Source organism: Sciurus carolinensis, chromosome 5 (genome assembly GCF_902686445.1).
Source record: "Sciurus carolinensis chromosome 5, mSciCar1.2, whole genome shotgun sequence".
NCBI lineage: Eukaryota > Metazoa > Chordata > Mammalia > Rodentia > Sciuridae > Sciurus > Sciurus carolinensis.
In genome coordinates, this window is record NC_062217.1 from 161,389,249 (window position 1) to 161,408,942 (window position 19,694).

Below are 19,694 nucleotides of genomic sequence, written 5' to 3' on the forward strand. Positions count from 1 at the left end.
CTGCTTCTCTTGGGCACCGGGCAGGTAAAAAGCAAAGGACTTGAAACCCCACTAGGGGCCCAGCATTGTGCCTTGCTGTGCAGTGTCACCTACCCAGACTACTGCCATTTATTCATAGGTCACACAAATGCACATGCTTAGGATCTAGTCCTTTGACCTGAAGGGATTTCCTTCTTTCCTTCCAATGGTCAAGATCCAATCTCTGTGCAAATGCTTTGGTAAGAACATTCTTATTTTTAAAAGTATACATCTTCCATTTCAGTGGGAAGATTTGGAATCATTGTTACAAATTGCACAGAATTCCTCTGGAGTGGCGATGATTTATCTCATTCTTATGTATTGAGACTCACAGAGCTTAAAGAGGATTTATTCCAGGTTTCCCAAAGTCTCCTAATGCCCCAGGAAAAGAGATGAAGTAGAGCTTCTTAATTTGGTACCCAGAGTTCAGAATACATTTTGACTTGTAAAATTATCAGCTGATCTACCTGGAGTTATTTCAGATGGATTTATTAGAAGAAAAGTACAATTGGCCACCATATTGGGGGAGACGAAAACTGGTTCTCTTTGGATCCCCACACATCAGACAAGCCCTTGTCATAAATAATCATGAAACCCCTGACGTATGTCAAACGCCTGTTTCTCTTACTTCCTTCAAATCTTGAGTGCTACCTTTTGAGAGAGGCCTTCTCTGATTGGCCCATAGAAATGCAGTACCTTGACTCTGCTTTAATTTTCTGTCTATCTTCATTTTCTTCACACAGTAGATATTTTTGTGTACACATTTGTCTACGTGCTCTCATGAGCAAGCAAGCCTCCTGAGGTGGGAGAGGTGGTTTTGCTCCTCTATCTCCAGTTCAGAGAACACATGTGTCATTACTGAGGAAGTTCTCAGACGAAGAAATGCCAGAGTCCTCAAGGTGAATAAAGGGTTATTCAAGAGTAAATAGAAATGGCTGCATTTGTACATTAGGCGAGCGGAGATAGCTATTCCAACACATCCCCACCAAATGTTCTCCCATCCCAACCTCTATGACGGACATTTTCAGTGCAAGGTTTTATAATTATTTCTCATTCATGGACTGTCAGAAATGACAGTTTGATGTCCAACTCTATTTATGGCCTTGTGAAGTAATAGAGATGCTTCCCTCTGCCTGGATTTGAGTGGAGGCTTCACCAAACATCACATTTTACAAGGGAAAATGCCCTGGAAGGACTGGTCTTGGCTCTAGCTAACAGGGTTTCTCAAGGAGGAAGGAACCTTCCCAAGCCACCCTAGCCCTTGAACTACAAAGGTATTCATGCCATCGGATCAACACAGCACTTACTGCTGGAGCAGGTGACTTCATTAGGGCTGGAAGACATGGGCTGTGCACACAGTTGACAAAGGCAGTCTCTCCCATTGAACGTGACTCGATCTCCAGGTGGAAACGGGCGCCTGGAGGTGGAAAGAGAGTTCTCAGGGTTAGTCCAGCAATTTCATTCCTCTTCCTTACCTCTTCAACTTGCCCTCTGGTGCGCATTTATTTATTGGAGGAGCACCAACTAAAAATGTCTGAAATGCAGTCGTGCCCAAGCCGGCCAGCTGGATGTGGTCCAAACAAATAAATATACCTCATTATGAGTAGAAAAGAGAATGCACTGGCTTTTATGGGCGACTAGATAGTAAAACGGAATGATTTATCTCCACTCCTTGGTGGAGGGATGTCCCAACAAGTCACCCAGCAGGCACACAGGACAGTAAATTTCCAAATGGAAAATCTTCACCAAGAAACCTTTTAAATGCCATGAATTCCAGCTGACGTTCAGGGCCCCTCCCCAGTAAAACTGGTTACAGGCCAAGCTTGAACTCTTTCAGTTCCATGGGACCACACCCAGAGTGCTGTGATAACTCTGCTGAGTTAGATTTTGTCCTTCCTGGACATCTGAATGTTGCACAGTCCTGGGGACCCAGTCCCTCCTAAGCCAAGACAAACTGGACAGGCTGTAAATATCTGTTTAAGAATTAATAGTAGCTTCTTTTCAGAAAGACACTTTCCTTTCACATTAGACATTTATCAATAACAACACATTGCTCCAAATACTGCCTTCTTCATGTGTTAAAATTTCTCCTCCCAGTTCACCAGGAGACAGCCTTTAAAAACAAGTCATTAGTTAACAGACAAAGGACACAGTTTCCATTCTATTAACTTGCAATTGGCTAATTTGCCAACCATCTTCATCAACATGAATTTTCCAATGTGTGACACTGTCAATTAGGAAATGTGAAACTCACAACTAGAGATCATGAATCAGAGTGAGAAGCAATCATTTAGAGCAAGTCAGATCTTCTGGACATTAGTTTTTATTTTCCTAGCTGCTATCTCCTCTTTTAGTCACCTCTCTGTGGTCTGACAGCTGGTGATTGACTATAATAAACATGCACAGGTAAACTTGGACTTACTCCACAAATGTGCCTGGTGCCAGTGATCAAGAAGTTTTATATTCTTACACCCTCACATATTATTAAAAGTCCTAAGGAGAGGGGTTCCCTCTCTACTGTGGTGCTATCACTTTCCATTATCTACATAAGCCCCAGAGAGGGTAAGTGACTTGCCTGCATTGACCAGTAATGGAGACTAGATAGTTGCAGATGGCAACTGTCTTTTTTTAAATATATATGTTTTGGTTGTGGATGAACCTTTATTTTTATTTATTTATTTTTATGTGGTGCTGAGAATCGAACCCAATGCCTCTATATATGCTCTACCACTGAGCCACAATCCCAGCGCCTTCACTTGGTCTTTAAGAAACAAAATCACTGCTCTAGTGGATGCCAGTGGGCCAATTGCTTCACACTGATGAGCTAAACCTGAACGGGACTCGAGTCCATTCTACAAGGAGCTGAAGGGCCCCTCAACACAGCAACTCAACAAGCACAGGTTCTTCTGTCTCTGAGGAGGGCCAGGGCTGGGGTGAGGCCATCGAGGTACCTGTAGCTCAACATATTGGGAGGTGCCCACTCTCAGGGCTGAATGGCACTCTCACGACCCCCAGAAAGAGCCCCCTTTAAATCATGCACTCCAGGAGCCTTGCTTACCTTACCTGAGTCCAGGCCTCGCTTCTGATTCACACTTATTTTTTTAGACCTGAATCCCACACGAATCTTCTATAGCACAAGCCAGAGACCAGGGCTCAACATGTGGCCAGACCTTTTGAACTTCAAGTTTTGTAGCTTGTAACACCCTTTCTGGTATTTTCCTCCTTCCCTATGTCCTCTGATCTATGGGCTCTCTTCCTTCTGTTATTTGAAAGAATGACTGTAATAGGAGGAGGAGGACTAGACCTGAGTTCAAATCTTAGCCTTCTACTATTAACCTACAAAAGTCCCTTAAACTTCTAGACTCAGTCACTGGAAAGTAGGGTTATTAATTGCAGATTGACTTCACAGAGTTGCCAAGAGGGTTAAGTTAAATTCTATATGAACACAACCTGTAAGCCCAAAGGAGGCCTCGATTCCGGTAGAATTGTCATCATCTAGAAGAATCAGCAGCACGGTCCTATAATACAGGCTAAGCAACCTTAATCCACAAATCTGAAATGTTCCAAAATCTGAAACATTTGAGTGCCAATAAAATGCCGTGGTGGAAAATTCCACAGCTATCCTCAAGTGGTCACAGTCAAATGCAGGTGCACTAAAAATATTGTATAAAATTACCTTCAGACTATGAGTGTAGGTGCCGACAAGACAAATGAATTCCATATTTAGACTTGGGTCCCCAAGATATCTACTATGCAAATGCTCCAAAATCTGAAGAAAAAAGTCTGATATCCCAAACACTTCTACTCCCAAGAATTTTTGATAAGAGATATTCAACCTGTAGCAATAGCAAGCACATCTGCTGGTTGGTAAATGTTTGGTCATTAGTACAACGATTTTAAAACAATGGTCTCTCAGGATCAGGAACAGAAGGGCTCTCAGAGTTACCTGGACCACGGCCTTCTAAGGGGGCTGGGTAACATCACACTTGGGAACCCTCCAGAAACTACTAAAATGGCATGCGAGTCTTAGGAGAAAAGCAGGCTAGAAATGGATATTTTAAAAGAGACTCCAGCCCCACCCCACCCAGGGAGTTCCAGAGACCAGCCAGACTTGGGGAAACTCTCTCAGCTAGGACACAACCCCTTCTTTACAACTGAGACCACTGCCTTGAAAAAGCTAATCATATAGGTCTCAACTCAGCCCAGGAAGTGGGACTAGAACCTGGGTCTCCTCGGTGCCAGCCCAGGATCCTTAAAGGGAGGAGTCAGGATGGAATTTCACTTTTGATTAAATAAGAAAAATGATCAACTTATGAATCTAGAATTTCTTAATTATGATCTTTAAAATATATAATTAAGAAATGGGCTAGGGGCTGGGAGATAGCTCAGTCGGTAGAGTGCTTGCCTTGTAAGCACAAGGCCCTGGGTCCGATCCCCAGCACCCAAAATAAAAAGAAATGGGCTAATTGCTATGAAATTACTTGATTTTGTTAGGAAATATTTTACCTGTCCGTATCATCTTGTTAATTATACGATATTACATCTACCCTTCCAGAGTTGACCTCTCTCTGACTTAGAAACGTGAAACACTAAAAACCAAAACAAAACTCCACCTCTGAATGGTAGTTTCAGACTGGTCAAGTGAGATGGAGCTCGGCTCCACAGGACCTGGGAATACCAACCGGAACTGCTCCACACAGTAGCTGACCCTTGTCGGCAAGTATCCCTCACAACAATAACAAAATTTCCCACTCACATTTCACAGTTTCCTTCTTCTCTTAGACTGATCATTCTAATCAAACTGGTTTGTGCAGTTAAGTTTTAACCTTGGTAGATAGATGCCTAGAGAGCAGGGGTTGTCAAACTATTTTCCTAAGATTATAAAATGTCTTTATGTGCTTTGTGGACCATATGGTCTCTGTCACAGGTCTTCAACTCTCCACAGCAGCCCTAGACAGTATGCAAAAAAATGGGTGTGGCTGTGTGCCAATAAAACTTTATTTACAAAAACAGGTATTGGGCCTAATTTGGCCTGTGGGCCATAGTGTGCCAACCCCCAGCCAGAAAGAGACTCTTTTAAGCCCAGACACACACACTTGCATAGGAACTTCCACTTCCAAATAAGCTCTTTCCTTCTAGGCAGTTATCCATTTCCCCCAACATTCTCATTACTCTAAAGGTTCTGAGGTCTTGGGCTGGGGTTGTGGCTCAGTGGTAGAGGGCTTGCCTAGCACATGTGAGGCACTGGGTTTGATCCTCAGCACCACATAAAAATAAGTATAAATATAAAGGTATAAATGTTTTGAGGTTTTGTTTTGAGCTGCCTTTAGCCTTGGTTTCAAGCTACTGAAAGTCATGTCCTGCTACTTTGTAGAGGACATCATGTATAAAGTTTCCCAACTGAATTACATTTTGACTAAAGATTGAAAATCCAACAGGAAGAGACATGTCAGAAAAGAGACATCTAAAAACTAAGTACTACTCAAGACCAAAGGAGACACCCCAAGCTTTACTGGCTAAAACCAGCTTCCTCTGTGGGAGGAAGATGTAGACTTGGGCAGATAATCACTTACTTGCAGATCGTACAAGCGAAGCAGTTGGGATGGTAGGTCTTGCCCAGGGCAGTCACCACCTCGCCCTCCACGAACTCCCCGCAGCCATGGCAGCGTGTCCCGTACATCCGCTGGTAATCCAGGGTGCAGAGATACTCCCCGTTCTTTATGAAGAAGCCCCCTTGGGCCAGGTCACAGCCACACACTGTAGAAAGACAAGTTCACATGTGGTCATCATCTGCCAAGTTGCTGGCATCAGTGGCCTTCGACTGAATGCTGGTTGGTCACTGTGGTTTCAATGGTTTGGGGCTAGGGGAGGGGACAGATACAAAGAGCTATTTATTGCCGGGCTCTGCTTTCTCTCTTGCCTCCCTCCCCTTGAGCAATATGCAATATCTCATACAAGTAAAATCCACTGGCTGGGTCTCAGCCACTTTCGTGGCATGTCTAAGATTTAGAGGTAACCAAGCAGCCTTTGATGGAAAGATATGCTGGGCTTAGGTTGTCTCAAATATGAACATAGGTGTCCCTGGCAGTGCTATCAGGAAACGTGCCCATGCTTGCCCACACAACTGCTTGGTTTGGGCCAAGATTGTTACTGAGTTGAGTAATAAATTCCCATTATACCAAAAGCAGTGACTGCAATTTCCAATAGCTATTTTTTCAGACTCTGGAACTACTTTCCCATAGCTATGAAAAATTGAGACACCGAATTTTCTCTTTATGCAGTAAATAGGATAAGTGGACTGACTATTCATGTATTAGAAAGAGAAAGACAAAAATGGACAGGCAAAAGAAGAAAAGGGGACACGTCTAGGATAAAACTGTCATTCGTGACCTTAGACCATACAAAAGAGAACAATTTATTGTGTCTGGATTTTGGCATCTCTTTCAAAACTGCACAGCTGTGAAATTTGGAGCTGGTGCAAACAAGCAGGTCTTGGGATGCCAGGGTCTTGGGCTGGGTCTGCATGTTCAGGCCAGACCTAAGCAGGTCACGACAATTTGTCCCCAAATAAAGCCTAAAGCAAACCCTTGACAGTAAGGATTTGCCACTGACAAACGACTGAGAAGCAACAGCTAAAGCTGGGAATCTCCAGTCTTAATCTCCATCCCCAAGCTTAGGTGACTCCTATATAATTAAGGTTCTTAGGCAAACGACCCAGCATTCTTAATGATTCCTGCAAGGGGCTAGAACAGGGTTCCTCTGATGAGTTCCCATGACTCACTAATGCATCTGATGAATTCATGCAGAGCACAGATTCTGATGGACGTAGTTCCTCCCCCACTCTTAGCTAGCAATCCGAAAGACAGTCAAGGTGACACAGAAGCCACAAACGAGCTTTCCACTGTGGACTCATCCGTCTTTGTTTAGACCAATACTCCACCCCTATGACTTTCTTTGCAATTTATAATTAAGTAACCCAAGATTATGGCTGGAGTCCACCACGCCTGAAACTGACCACTCTATAAATACTACTGTGATCATATTCTCTGGAAAATAGCTAGTCCACCACCTGCTGCCTCCTCTAACCTGCCAGCATCTCCTCCTGCCCCACAGATCTCACACCTGCTCCTTCCTTACCAAGTTGGCTGCAGGAGCCCAAGGACGGAACAGCCTCATTCTGATCACAAATTCCTCCAGCAACAAGAAACAATGGGGGTTGGGGGGGTTGCCCCAGAAAACCTCGCACATGCGGAGCAAGTGCTCTATCACTGGGCTACCTCCCCAGCCTGGGAACACAATGTTTAAATTCAATTGAATCCTGTCTCAAACCTGGCAGGGCCCTACCAGTTTCACTCCTTAGGGACGTTAGCAGTTCTGATGACTCAGCTACTCTTCCAAAATTGGCTATTTCTCAATCTTTGGATCACTAGTCCTTTTTTTTATTCTCTCCTCCAATCACCTCGTCTGGGTATAGAAATTCACAGATTGTTTATAAAAAGATCTGGTGGCAACAGGATCATCTTTATGCTAATATTACATTGTTGAGACAGTTTCAAAGCAAACATGGAAGGCAGTAGAATTTCTTTGTGCCTTCCTAGGGTCCCTCTCCCTGCTGTCTTTCCTGGTTCACAAGATTTTGTGAAATTGATCTATATTCTTCTTTATTGAGCCCTGGCTTTTCTGAACCTACTAGAGCCTTTATTTATTTTTTTATTTTATTTTATTTTTTTTTTTTGGTGGTGCTGGGGATTGAACCCAGGGCTTTGTGCTTGCAAGCCAAGCACTCTACCAACTGAGCTATAGCCCCAGCCCCTAGAGCCTTTATTTAAAAAAAAAAAAAAAAAAAAGACTTTGTTAAGAGATGCCAAACTTCGCCCCATTGTGTGGCTCCTCCCCTGAATTCAAAGCAGTGGCCCAAGTTGGCTTACCAGACTGTATCATCTTTTTCCTGATATTTAGGGCAGCAAGAAAACCAATGTTTAAAGAGAAACTCACCAGGGCCTGAGTCCTTATGGGGCAGCGAGAGGGAAAGTTCACATGGCCAATGCATGAAATACTATTTTTACTTTCCTAAGATTGGAATGGGGGTGACATCAGTTCAGGTTCTTTCCTTTTTTGCATTCCTGGCTCCTCCTCCTCCTCATCTCTGACTGTTCCTGCTCAGTCTCAGCAGCCACGCCCCTAAATACAGGTAACCCCCAGGGGCACTACCTCCTTTTCCTAAAATTTAAGGCTTCCTGGGAATGGACCTCACCACTGCAGCTGGGATTTTGTGCAAAGGATTCTCAAATCAGTGAGCTCTGTCTGCGGGGCCTCCTGCAGGCCTCAGACCTGGATCTGCAGCTGCAACATAGCACGACCTGTCTCAAGCCCAGCATTTCCAAACAGGTCCTATCCTCTCGGCTCCCCTCTACTCCACCCTCAAATCGCTTTTACTCGTCCATTTCCTTGCAATAAATCAGCAGCTGCAGCCCTTCTCCCATCTTACACCAATATTTTCAACTGGCCACTAAATCTAATCTGGTTCTTCAGTAACATGTTTCTCGGGTCCATTTCCTCTTCTGCCTTTTAGCTGTCAGGAGGCAGACCCTGCCCTTCCACATGGTTCTTCTGCACTGAATTTTGTTATAATGGTATTTGCAATGGCAGAAAAAAAAAAACCACCAAAAGACTGAACTCAACCTGAATTTCCATCAGTAGACCAATAGTTGAATAAATTATGGCATGTTGAGTCTAAGGAGCTGGCATTAAAACAAAACAAAACGGAATCAGAACAACATGTAAATCCAGAGCCCTGTGCTATATCATGAACAAGGAAAGAAAGTTCACAAAACAGAGGGTTATTAAGTTGGTTCTCTCAGGATGATGAAGGATTATTAACTTTTTCTTCATATGCCTACATGATAGTTCATCTATAAATATTTTTAACTGATGATATACATAACATCAAATCAGCCATCCTAATCACTTTTAAGTAGATAGTTCCGTGACACTGAGCACATTCACACTGTTACAATACCCCATCCACCCACAGAACCCTCCTCTTCTTGCAAAGCTGGAACTCTGTACCCATCAAACAATAACTCCTTTTTCTTTCCTCCTCTAGACCCTGGAAACCTCCATTCTCGTTCTATGAATTTGACTGCTCTAGGTATATCATATTAATGAAAGCTCACCTATAATAACAAAATGTTAAGAAAAATCATCCACAACCTAGTAACACCTTTAACAAGGTGAAGGGAGGAAGCTCATTTTTTCAATGTTATTCTGGAGCATTCCTTAACGGCTCATGCAGGAACAGACACATCTCAATAGGAAGTAGTACAAATGGTCAATAGTTATAAAAAAAAATGTTCAATGTCTTTAGCCATCAGGGAAATGCAAATCAAAACTATGCTGAGAATCCATCTCACCCCAGTCAGAAATACAACCATCGAGAATAAAAATAACAATAAATGCTGGCAAGGATGTGGTGGTGTGGTAGGAAATGCTTGCACAGTGCTAGTGGGAATGTAAGATGGTGCAGTCACTATGGAATGTAGCATAGAGGTTCCTAAATAAAATTAGAATTACCATGTGATCTAGTCATACCACTTCTCAGTGACTATCTGAAAAAAATTAAAGTCTGTATACTACAGAGATACCTGCGTGTTTATTGAGGCACAGTTCACAATAGACAAGCTAGGAAATCAGCCTAACTTGACAGATGAATGGATAAAGAAAATGTGGCACAAATACACAAAGGACTATTATTTAGCCATAAAGAAGAATGAAATCAAGTTATTTACAAGAAAATGGATGGAACTGGAGATCATCTTGTTAAGCTAAATCAGCCAGACTCAGAAAGACAAATATTTCATATTTTCCCTCATATGTGGAATCTAAGGGGAAAAAAAGACCACAGGAATATAGCAAGGAGACTATTAGAGACGAGATAGGGGACCAGGGAAAGTAGTGGGCAGGAGTGGGTGATGGTGGACGGGAATGACCAAATTACTTTGTATGCATATAAAAACACTACACAAGGAAACCCACTATTCTGTATAATTAATATGCACTAATTAAATTATAGAGAACTTCAAAAAAATAGCTCACACTGGATTATTTCATTATCCAGGGGGACTAAATCAGAGTTTGGCAAGCTTTTTACCTTTGATTTAAGGCCCAGACTTTGGAAGCTAATGTTAACTCTGCCCAGGGAGTTGCAGGTGATTTAAGCCAGGTGTTACCATCCTGCTGTGGCACTAATCAGTTCTCCATCTACCCAGCACTCATTCCGACATCCTTCCTGAATGCCTGTATAACACACCCCTTTAGTTTTCCTTCAAAGCAGCATTAGCATCCTGCTGGCTTCCTCACTAATGAGTGGAATAAATCCCTGACGCATGCTCAGTCTGTATTTATGCGAGAGTCATAAACTTCCTGAAAATTGCACTTTGACAAAGCCATTATTCTTCTCAACCCAAAATACCTAAAGAAGAACATTAATTTTTTAAAAAAACGTTTTGGTCTGTTTTATAGTAACAGCTGAGCAAAATACTTTTAATTGATAGCACAAAGCAAAATTTTCCCCTCCTACATGATCACAAAATCTCAATTAGTAAGGTCAAACCTCAGTGGGATACATTTAGATTTCTTACTTTAGGGTTCCCATTTGTCTTTGCTGTAGATAAAAGTTAACATAAGCCTAGGGAAAAGCATAGATTCCTTTCATTAAAACATAGGGCTACCAGTGGAAGGAATGAATTGCTTTCTTTTCTATGATCAATTATTAAAAGTCTCTTCACACAAGGCCCCACTCAATCCTGTCTGGCTTTGCCATCTCCAAAGTCTGGTACAAACAGTTCTATGCCGGGTTGATATTCTGCTCTTGAATTCATTCTCTGCAAACCATGGACTACAACTGATTGCTAGTTAGGTGGTTATATGTACATCTGAGAAATTTTATATAAAACTTGTGAAATTAGTAACAGGCATATTAAAAAGAATTGAGATCTTAGAAAAAAGAATCACAAGAGCTGCCCAGGTTGTAGAAATACCCTGGAGGAGGAGGAGAACAAAGTGTGGAGGCATCAGATAAGGGTGAAAATGGAAGCGTGCCTCAATAGCAACCATTTCTTCAATGGTCCAAGAATGGCCTTGCAGCTTACGTTCCAAGAAATCCATCTCAGTGACATTCCATCTGCGTGTCAACCAGTTCATACTGCCAAACATTTGGCAGAACAGGTCATACTTAAAACTCTGCCCAAAGGTGGGTTCGGGGGTAACATGGAAGCTCTCCCTCTCTCCGCAGCAGGGGACTACACATGCCCCTGCTGGGTGGCTGCCCTCACTTGGGTCTTGGTCACTTCAGAGTAAAGGGAGGGGACGATGCGAAACACGGCCAATGTCTTCAATTCAGTTTTAAGCAACCCAAGGACTTTCACTGGGGGGCAGCAGCCTTCAGTGGGTCCTTTCTTCCGTTTTAGGCAGGGGCCGACCGTCTGGCATTCTGCCAGGGCTCAGCTCATCACAGGATGAAGCCCTGTGAGTGGAAGCTTGGCACTGGGTTGTCCCTTTCCTTTCAGGGGCCACATGCTCTAGAAGAACCTGGGTGAGGTCAAACCTGGTCCCACCCTGCCTGTGACAGCACAGGCCTTCCTCCTCCTAGGCTGCCCTGTGCTAGAGGAAGGGTATGGAACTCCAACACTTACCCCTGGACTACACTGTGAATACTAAATATTTCTCATCCTTTTCCTTCATCCTACACCCCAACAAATTTTTTAAAAAATTTTATTTCATCCAAGATGCATTCTGTTGATCTCAAATCCTTTTGTCGCAGAGATTACAAAGGTAGACTGACACAATGTCCTCCCAGCCACCAAAAATTCCATTACAGTGTCGTGTCTGAGTTAATCCATTTTCGTACTGAAATGCAGAACAGGGCGTTTAAAACTACCACACAGTGAAGCTCAAAAGTACTATCCACTGTAGCCTGGAGCTCAAAATAGCTCAACAGAAACTCATCAATTCTAATGTGAGGGGGCAGATTTCCACCAGAAATAACTCTTGCTAATGCATTATCCTGGAAGCCAACGTGAAACCTCAAAAACACATATTTTAATAGTTTTTCACATTAGCTTCTAAATGCACATCAAAATCAATGATCATTTCTGGGAAAGAACATAGTTACAAGCTCAACCAGATGGTAAAACGGACCCAAAGCAAGGCATTTGAGGGTTCGTAGTTAATTCAAAGCCTGAATCTGTAACAATAAGAGCCTTGGTTGGAAAAGAACCATTTTGGAGCCTCTATGTATTACAAAAAATCTCTGACAACTGAGTAAGTTTGTTTTTAGTACCTGTTGTGGAATTTCAGGTGCAAATAATCCTAATTACAAATAGCTCAAGAAACAAAGATATCACCCAGCATAATACCACTTACTCAACGTACCTTTTTCTTTTTTTGCCTCCTAAGGTTTGACTCATAACACAAAAACGAGTATTAAAGGAGCTGCTATGTCTTTGCCTTTTATGAGCTCTCATGAGTCAAAGAGAAAGTCTCAGAGAGTTATAAGCGTGTGTTAGAAAATAGACAAAAGACCCAGAGGTATAAACATTTTTAACTGCACCACAGAATGCAGTTTGCATAGGGTCTCTCAGACCTCCTAATGAGCAACTCCAAATTAGGGTTAATGCTTTTATCCAGTAGTTCCTCAGCTCTGCTCTGCCAACGTTCATCTGAGCCACCCCAGACACCAGGGTTTTACTCCAAATGATTCTCCTAAGATCCTGCTCTGCTCCTCCCAGCTCCTGCCCCATGTCTGCCCCACCCAGCCTCCAAGGCCCACTCAGGTTGGGCCTCCTGAGGCAGCTGGGGACCTTCTCCAGCCCCCACACATTCCCCACTCTTGGGACACAGACCGTTGACATTTGGGTGTTAATACAATCTCCTGTAGTCCTCTACATACTGCCTGTGTGACCGTCTCCTCACCTGGCCTGCAAGCTCACTGAAGGCAAAACCACTTCTCATGTTATCTCATATCTTCCACGATACTTAGAGAGTTGGAAATTATTGCCCATTCTCATTTTTCATTCTGCTTTAAATCAGGCTGGTGTATAGAGTGTGTGGCTGGAGCCAGGCTCCCCTGGCACAGCATAAAGAGCACCTGGGCATGACTCTGAGCCTATGATCCGTCTTTGTTCCTGAAAACACCCACATGCCAAGGTAGTGACTCCACTTACCTGACATCTTTAGTCTCATGAGATTCTTCTGAACAATGTGGTGATGTCACTTTCCTGGCCTGTATGTCCAGGTCAGATCATGGATTACATTGCAATGGAAAGAACATCAAATTCATTGGGTTTAATCACTTTCCACAGTTCCATTTCAGAAATTAAAGAATTAGTTCTTAAAATACATAAATTTAAAAATATGATTTGGGGAGGGAGAGTTGAACCCAGGGGTGCTTTAACACTGAGCTATACCCACAGCCCTTTTTATTTATTAATTATTTCAAAATTTGAGACAGGGTCTCACTAATTTGCCCAGGCTGGCCTTGAACTTTCAATCTTTCTGCCTTAGCCTCCTGAGTCACTGGGATTATGGTGTGTACCATAACATCCAGCAGATAACACAATTTTACTTAAAAAATAAACACAAAAAGCCCAAACTCACAGGAAAAAACAACAAAACAAAACAAAACAAAACCATCTTCCAATTTACATCCATTTTGCTCCATAAAAATATTGTATTTTGTAAGTGTTCATGTCCTACATGGGATGGTATTGACCTGGTAGACACTTAAAAAATAGATTATGTCCTGAACATTACAAATAATCCAAAGAAAGGACTTCAAAAAAGCTATTGAAATATCATGTTCACACCCTGCAATACATAGTTAAGACTCACGTTGATAAGTGTTAACACACTCTACTAAAACACAATTCTATGTGAGGATTTCTGCCAATGCTACCCCAAGAGAAGAGCACACATAATCTAATAATTTTTAAAAAATTTTAAAATTTGCTCCAATTTGTTGTTCATGACAGTAGAATACATTTATACATTGATAGATCATACATGGAGTATAATCTCATATTTCTGATTATACATATTGTAGGATCACTCAGTCATGCACTCATTTATGTACATGAGGTAATAATGTCTGTTTCACTCGATGTACACATTTTGTTACATTTTAGCTCAAATTTTATATGCTTCATATCAGCAATAATAACTATAGCAACAGTAGACTAGATCTCACATCTAATATTTAAAAAAAATTTTTCCCACAGACATCCAATGTTCAGAAGTCTCTTTCAAATGATGTGGCTCTAAATAACATACAAAACTAGTTCCATGTTTGAAAAGAAACGAAGTTACTGTAATGTTTAAAGTGCCAGCTCTTAAATGGCAATAGGAACATCATGATTCTAATTGTTTCGAGTAGAAAAGTGTACACTCCAATCAAGATTGGTATCCACTCCATCCTTCCTCTGTCCTGGTCACCCACTGCCTTGAACCCTGCCCACACGGAGCACGCTCCCCTCTCTAGTCCTGGGAAGATTTCGTTTTCTGGAACATCCATACTTTATGTTTGCATCATGTCCTCTCTTGGCAACACCCTCAGCCCACTAAGTGCTAGGTAGCCTCTGACTTGCTGCATCTGTCCTGCTACTGGTTCTCATTTTACTCATAAACCCCTTGCTTTCTGCCAGATCCCCAATCCCTCAGGGGTAGTACAGTCTCATCTACCTGCCAACCCTCCACAGTCCAGCTGAGTGAAGGGACAGATGACAAATTATCTGTAAACATTTCCAAGGCCAAGGATGTGAAGGCTATCAAGAGTTAATATCCCCAGATTGATTTATGCAAAAATTGACTCTTGGAAAGAAAGCAAATCTTTGCAATATCTAATTGACTTTTTTTTTTTTGGTGCTGGGGATCGCTTGAACCCAGGGCCTTGTGCTTATAAGGCAAGCACTCTACCGACTGAGCTATCTCCCCAGCCCTCTAATTGACTTTATTTCAAGGAGGAATTGGGTGGTTACATTTGCATCCTTTATAGATCAGCTCAAACTTCTCTTGGAGAGGTATTGGGGGGAGCCTTTCCTAATTGCTGCCCACCCCCACCACAAACACACAAAGACCCTTCTGCTGCATGCACACGTTGCTCTTTTTATTGTCCCTTTATTCCACCCATCACAGTTGGTAAGTCATATTTATATGGTCAGTTGAATTATTAATATCCCTATGAAGGCAGAGATGATCTCTAATGTATAACTTAATTATATGTAACTTATTTTTGAGCGCCTGAGGACTCGAACACTTTTTGTTCGATAAACAAATATCGTTTATCAATAGAATGTACACAATGGCCCTAGATTAGCCAAGGTTTTTATCACTGATAATCATTGGATTTCAGGTTTCAGTCTTGAACTTATAAATGCAGAGATAAATTGTTGAATGTATTCAGCTTGACATGTCTGCAGCCATCCTGAATTGTAACTGCCATGATTGCCCCAGGGTAACCCTTGTAAGTTTTTCCTGCAGTTTCCCAGCAAACTACCGATAAGCGAAACCATTTAGAGTGGTACGTGAAACTTTAGGACTGAATCCCGGCGCCAGGAGCGCCTGACACCCAGAGAGTAATTTAAGGTAAAGCAGGTGTATTCCTGCTTGGATGAAGTCACTCTTGTCCTAACTCACACATACTCCCCTTTCTGACCCAAACTGCAGGGATCCAACTGGTCTTGCTGTCGCCTGACCATGCTTCTGTCAGTAAGACTCCCATAAGTTACACTGTGCAATCCTAGATCTGTCTCCTTCTCTTCGGTCTTATAGCACCTCCAGTTCTCACATGCCAGGAGCAGGTTGTTCCAGAACAACTGCAGAATAGGGAATTTATGTCCTTGCTTCTTTTGCCCTATTCAGAATTCATGGGGCATACCTGGTTGCCATGACTTTTTCTGTCTCTGTATTCTTGGTCAGGTATGTTTAGGGCATGCATTTATATGTCTTCCCCTTAGCCGAGTGTTGCATACCTGAATTCTACATTTAATGAGGCTGTTCTGAAGAGAAGCCCAATTCCGAGGAATTTCCTAGGCCCCAAGGGCCAGGATGGTGCTTATCAGGCAGCTGAAATGCCCTTTCTTCCATTTTTTTCATGCATGTCTCTTTTTTTTTTTTTTTTTTTTTTCTCTCCACCACCCCACCAGATAGAAATTTACTGCTCCACACCCAACAAAACAGTGATTCTCAAATTCAGTGCGTCAGATGTTTAGTTAAGGAGCTGGTTGGAAATGCTACAACTTCAACTAGAAGATGCTAAGATCGGGGCTAAGCCCAGGACACTGGAATGCTGAGCAGCCTCTGGACTGCTCGGGGTAGGTGCTTCCTGGACTGCACTTGAGAAATTCTGCTGTGAGCCTTGCAAGTCCAACTCCACCCTGGGAGCTTTCAGCCCCCAGGCACGGCGTCTCCCGGACGTCACATCTACGGGGTCTGCCCGCATCCATGGCGTCTCCTGGACGTCACATCCACGGGGTCGGCCCGCATGCATAGCGTCTCCTGGACGTCACATCCACGGGGTCGGCCCGCATGCATAGCGTCTCCTGGACGTCACATCTACGGGGTCAGCCCGCATCCATGGCGTCTCCTGGACGTCACATCCACGGGGTCGGCCCGCATGCATAGCGTCTCCTGGACGTCACATCTATGGGGTCAGCCCGCATCCCCAGGACATCACATCTATAGGGGTCAGCCCGCATCCACGGCATCTCCTGGACGTCACATCTACAGGGGTCTCCCCACTTCAATGAAGGTTCTGCTACTTGCAATATGAATAAGGAGAAATTAAGTTTTAAAGGCTGCCACGTGTTCTCAAGTTCATGCAAATACTCTTTTCTGGTTTTCATGGTTGACGGCAGGACTCTGGGAGAAAGGCTGAGGAGAAGAGCATTTGCCTTATGGAAGGACACTTAAAGACAGGCTCAGGGCTGGATATGGCTCAGTGGTAGAGTGCTTTCCAAGCATGCACAAGGCCCTGGGTTCGAGCCCCAGTACTGAAATTAATTGATAGATAGAAAACCCAAATGCTTCTCCAAAGTCCTGCCTAGGTTTAAATGTAGATGAAAAGTTTTTAAGATCCTGGTCTTATCAAGAAATCCTATTTTTTTCTTTTACCTCTCACTCAATCTATACTACCTCTCTAGACACAAAATCCTTTCTCAGACTAAAAAGAAAAAATAATTCTCCAGAGTCAACTCTTACATGATTACAAATTACAACCCAGACTCCACCAATTCAATCTAATCAGTGGCAGAACAATCCCACCCTAACAGTTGAAATGTTTGATGACATTTACAAAAGTGCAGTTGTTCGAGTCGTTGGTAGATGTCACGGTTTTAATTCCATGGCAAGACCTCAGGAAACCTGTCCCTTTGTGCAGATGCAAATCCAAGCATGCCCGTAGGACCAGAGCTCTCCAGGGTGCCCAGTTCCCTCATGTGCCAGCTTCACCATGGCGGCCATGATTTCCCTCTGCTAATTCTATTTCCTTGATGTTTTTTTAAATTGAATACAATTATTTTTTAAAGGCATATGTATATCACTATCAAAAAATCCCCATCACTTCCCTGTACATAAAGAATCTGTTGAAATAAAAACTAAACAACATAAATTTGAGCCTTGATCCCATTTCTCTGGGCTTAAAAACTCTTCTCTCTTGGTTGTAAAGAACTTCAGGTTCGTGAAATTAGGACTGAAGAAGAGGAGAGAGACTGAAATGATACAGCTTCTGGAAAGCACAGAAAACATTCCCTACTTCCCACACTTATGAAAACTAACTGAAATTTTTAAAAAGCCAAAGGTCTAAACCAGAGTGAAAACTAAGCAGTAACAAGAACAGCTGAGAGTAGACTTTGACACAAGCATCTTACCTGCTGCCTCTGCCAGGCACAGGTAGCTCAGATGTTTTTACTTGAACTCTCTCTTTTCAGATAATCTCACCATCTAGTAATCACTTGAGAATATACATCAAAGTAGACACTTGATAAATCTGGTTGACCAGCAATGCCATCAGAAACACTTACTAATATTCAAATTCCAAAGAAATATGTAGTTCCTGCTCAGTCAGGTGTTCATTCCCTTATCAAGAACCTATCAGGTCAGGCTGCGTACCAGGCACTGGGTATACAGTGTGAACAACAACAACAACAACAAACTCTGCCTTCAAGGGGCTTCCTTTCTAGCAGGGAGTGAAGATAAATGAATAAGATATGCTAAATATTATAGGTGTCCAGGGGAAAAAAAGGATGTGCTGTGATATTGGGAATAGTTGAGATTTTAAATAAAATAGTCCAGAAAAGGCTCACTGAACTCGAAGGTTTGGTTAAACAAGTTCTCTTGGTCCTCTCGGCAACCTTCTGATCCCTGACCTTTTCTAAATGCTCTAGAACACTTGAGGCAGAAAGATAAAATGGATCTAGGGCATTATGCTGAAAAATGCTCAAGAGAAACAATATAATGAATAATATATCAAAATAAGGAAGAATCGAATTAACAATATGAATACAACTCACATGTAAAGAGATCCTTGGGAAAAACATTTTTCCCATGTTAGAAGCCATTCTACCCAGAGAAGAAACCTGCACAAATACCAGCATGGCCAACCCCAATGGTCACAAATATCTCAAATTTGTTTTTATGTTTCTTCTTCTCTCTGAGCACAGAATACAAATGGGATGCAGACGAGGGATGCATTAAGAACAATACGTCACGGGAGCCACACCACAGAATGAACAGGTCCTCCTTTAGGTCGGTGGGGTGGCTGTTGCTGATGGGCAAGGAAGAAAAGCAAAGCGGGGAGCCCTGAAGACAGAACAGTTCCACGCAGAGCCCTGCAATCGCATTCTGCTCCCACTGGGATGTCATAAACAACAGCAGGAGCACTGGGGATCTCCTTTGCATTTAATTACCAGGTCCATCCCTCAGCTACACGGCTTTCTTCATCTCCTTATCAGATGGTTTTCCAAGGTGAGGAGTGGGAATTAGGCTCTCCTTCCTTCAGATGCTGACATTCTTCACTATTCAGTTCCTGCCTTTTGCACTGTTCCTGGGAAATTTCACACAGGACCACATTGCTTCTGCCGCCATCCAGATGCTAGACTTTCAAATCCTTCCTCTCAGCATAGACCAGTCCCTCTCAAGTGCTAGCCCACTGCACTCTGGATGCAACACATGTGCTTGGCTTCCATGTGTCCTCTTACTATCCTCCCCGTCTCTCTCCTCAGCACTTCCACCCACCCAAGCAGTCCCCTGGAAACCTAGATCCTTCACTCTTCCCATTCAGTTAGTCACCCAATCCTACCAACTCTAATTTAAGTGCATCTTGAATCTTTCTCTTAATCTATCGTACCTGCAGCTACCTTACAATATTCCCATCGGGACTACCAGTACATCTTCCCTGTGGCTCTCCTGGCCTCCAGTCTGCATCCCACATATCTCTCTCTCACATCACTTGGTATAATCAATGTTGCTTACTGACTTCTCTCCAAATAGTCCCAGGGTTCTCTGAATATTCTCTGATGTGCTATCTCTTTCTATTCTCTACTTTTAACCTAATATCCTGCATGAAGTCCATGTTCAATGAACATTTGGTAAATGAATGAATAGTTCCTGGACCATCAGCTCCC

At 42.8% G+C, this 19,694-nt stretch overlaps 1 protein-coding gene across 18 annotated transcripts in view; it reads right to left on the reverse strand.

Annotated features, from left to right (window-relative positions):
• Positions 1 to 19,694, reverse strand: part of Ablim1 (actin binding LIM protein 1) — a 277,478-nt gene that overhangs the window by 113,667 nt on the left and 144,117 nt on the right. For all 18 annotated transcript variants that reach the window (XM_047553301.1, XM_047553300.1, XM_047553302.1 and 15 more), the window contains exons 3-4: positions 5,592 to 5,775; positions 1,326 to 1,435 (exon numbers count right to left, since the gene is read on the reverse strand). In XM_047553301.1, the coding sequence (XP_047409257.1) occupies positions 1,326 to 1,435; positions 5,592 to 5,775 (294 nt within the window). The remainder of the gene's footprint in view (positions 1 to 1,325; positions 1,436 to 5,591; positions 5,776 to 19,694) is intronic.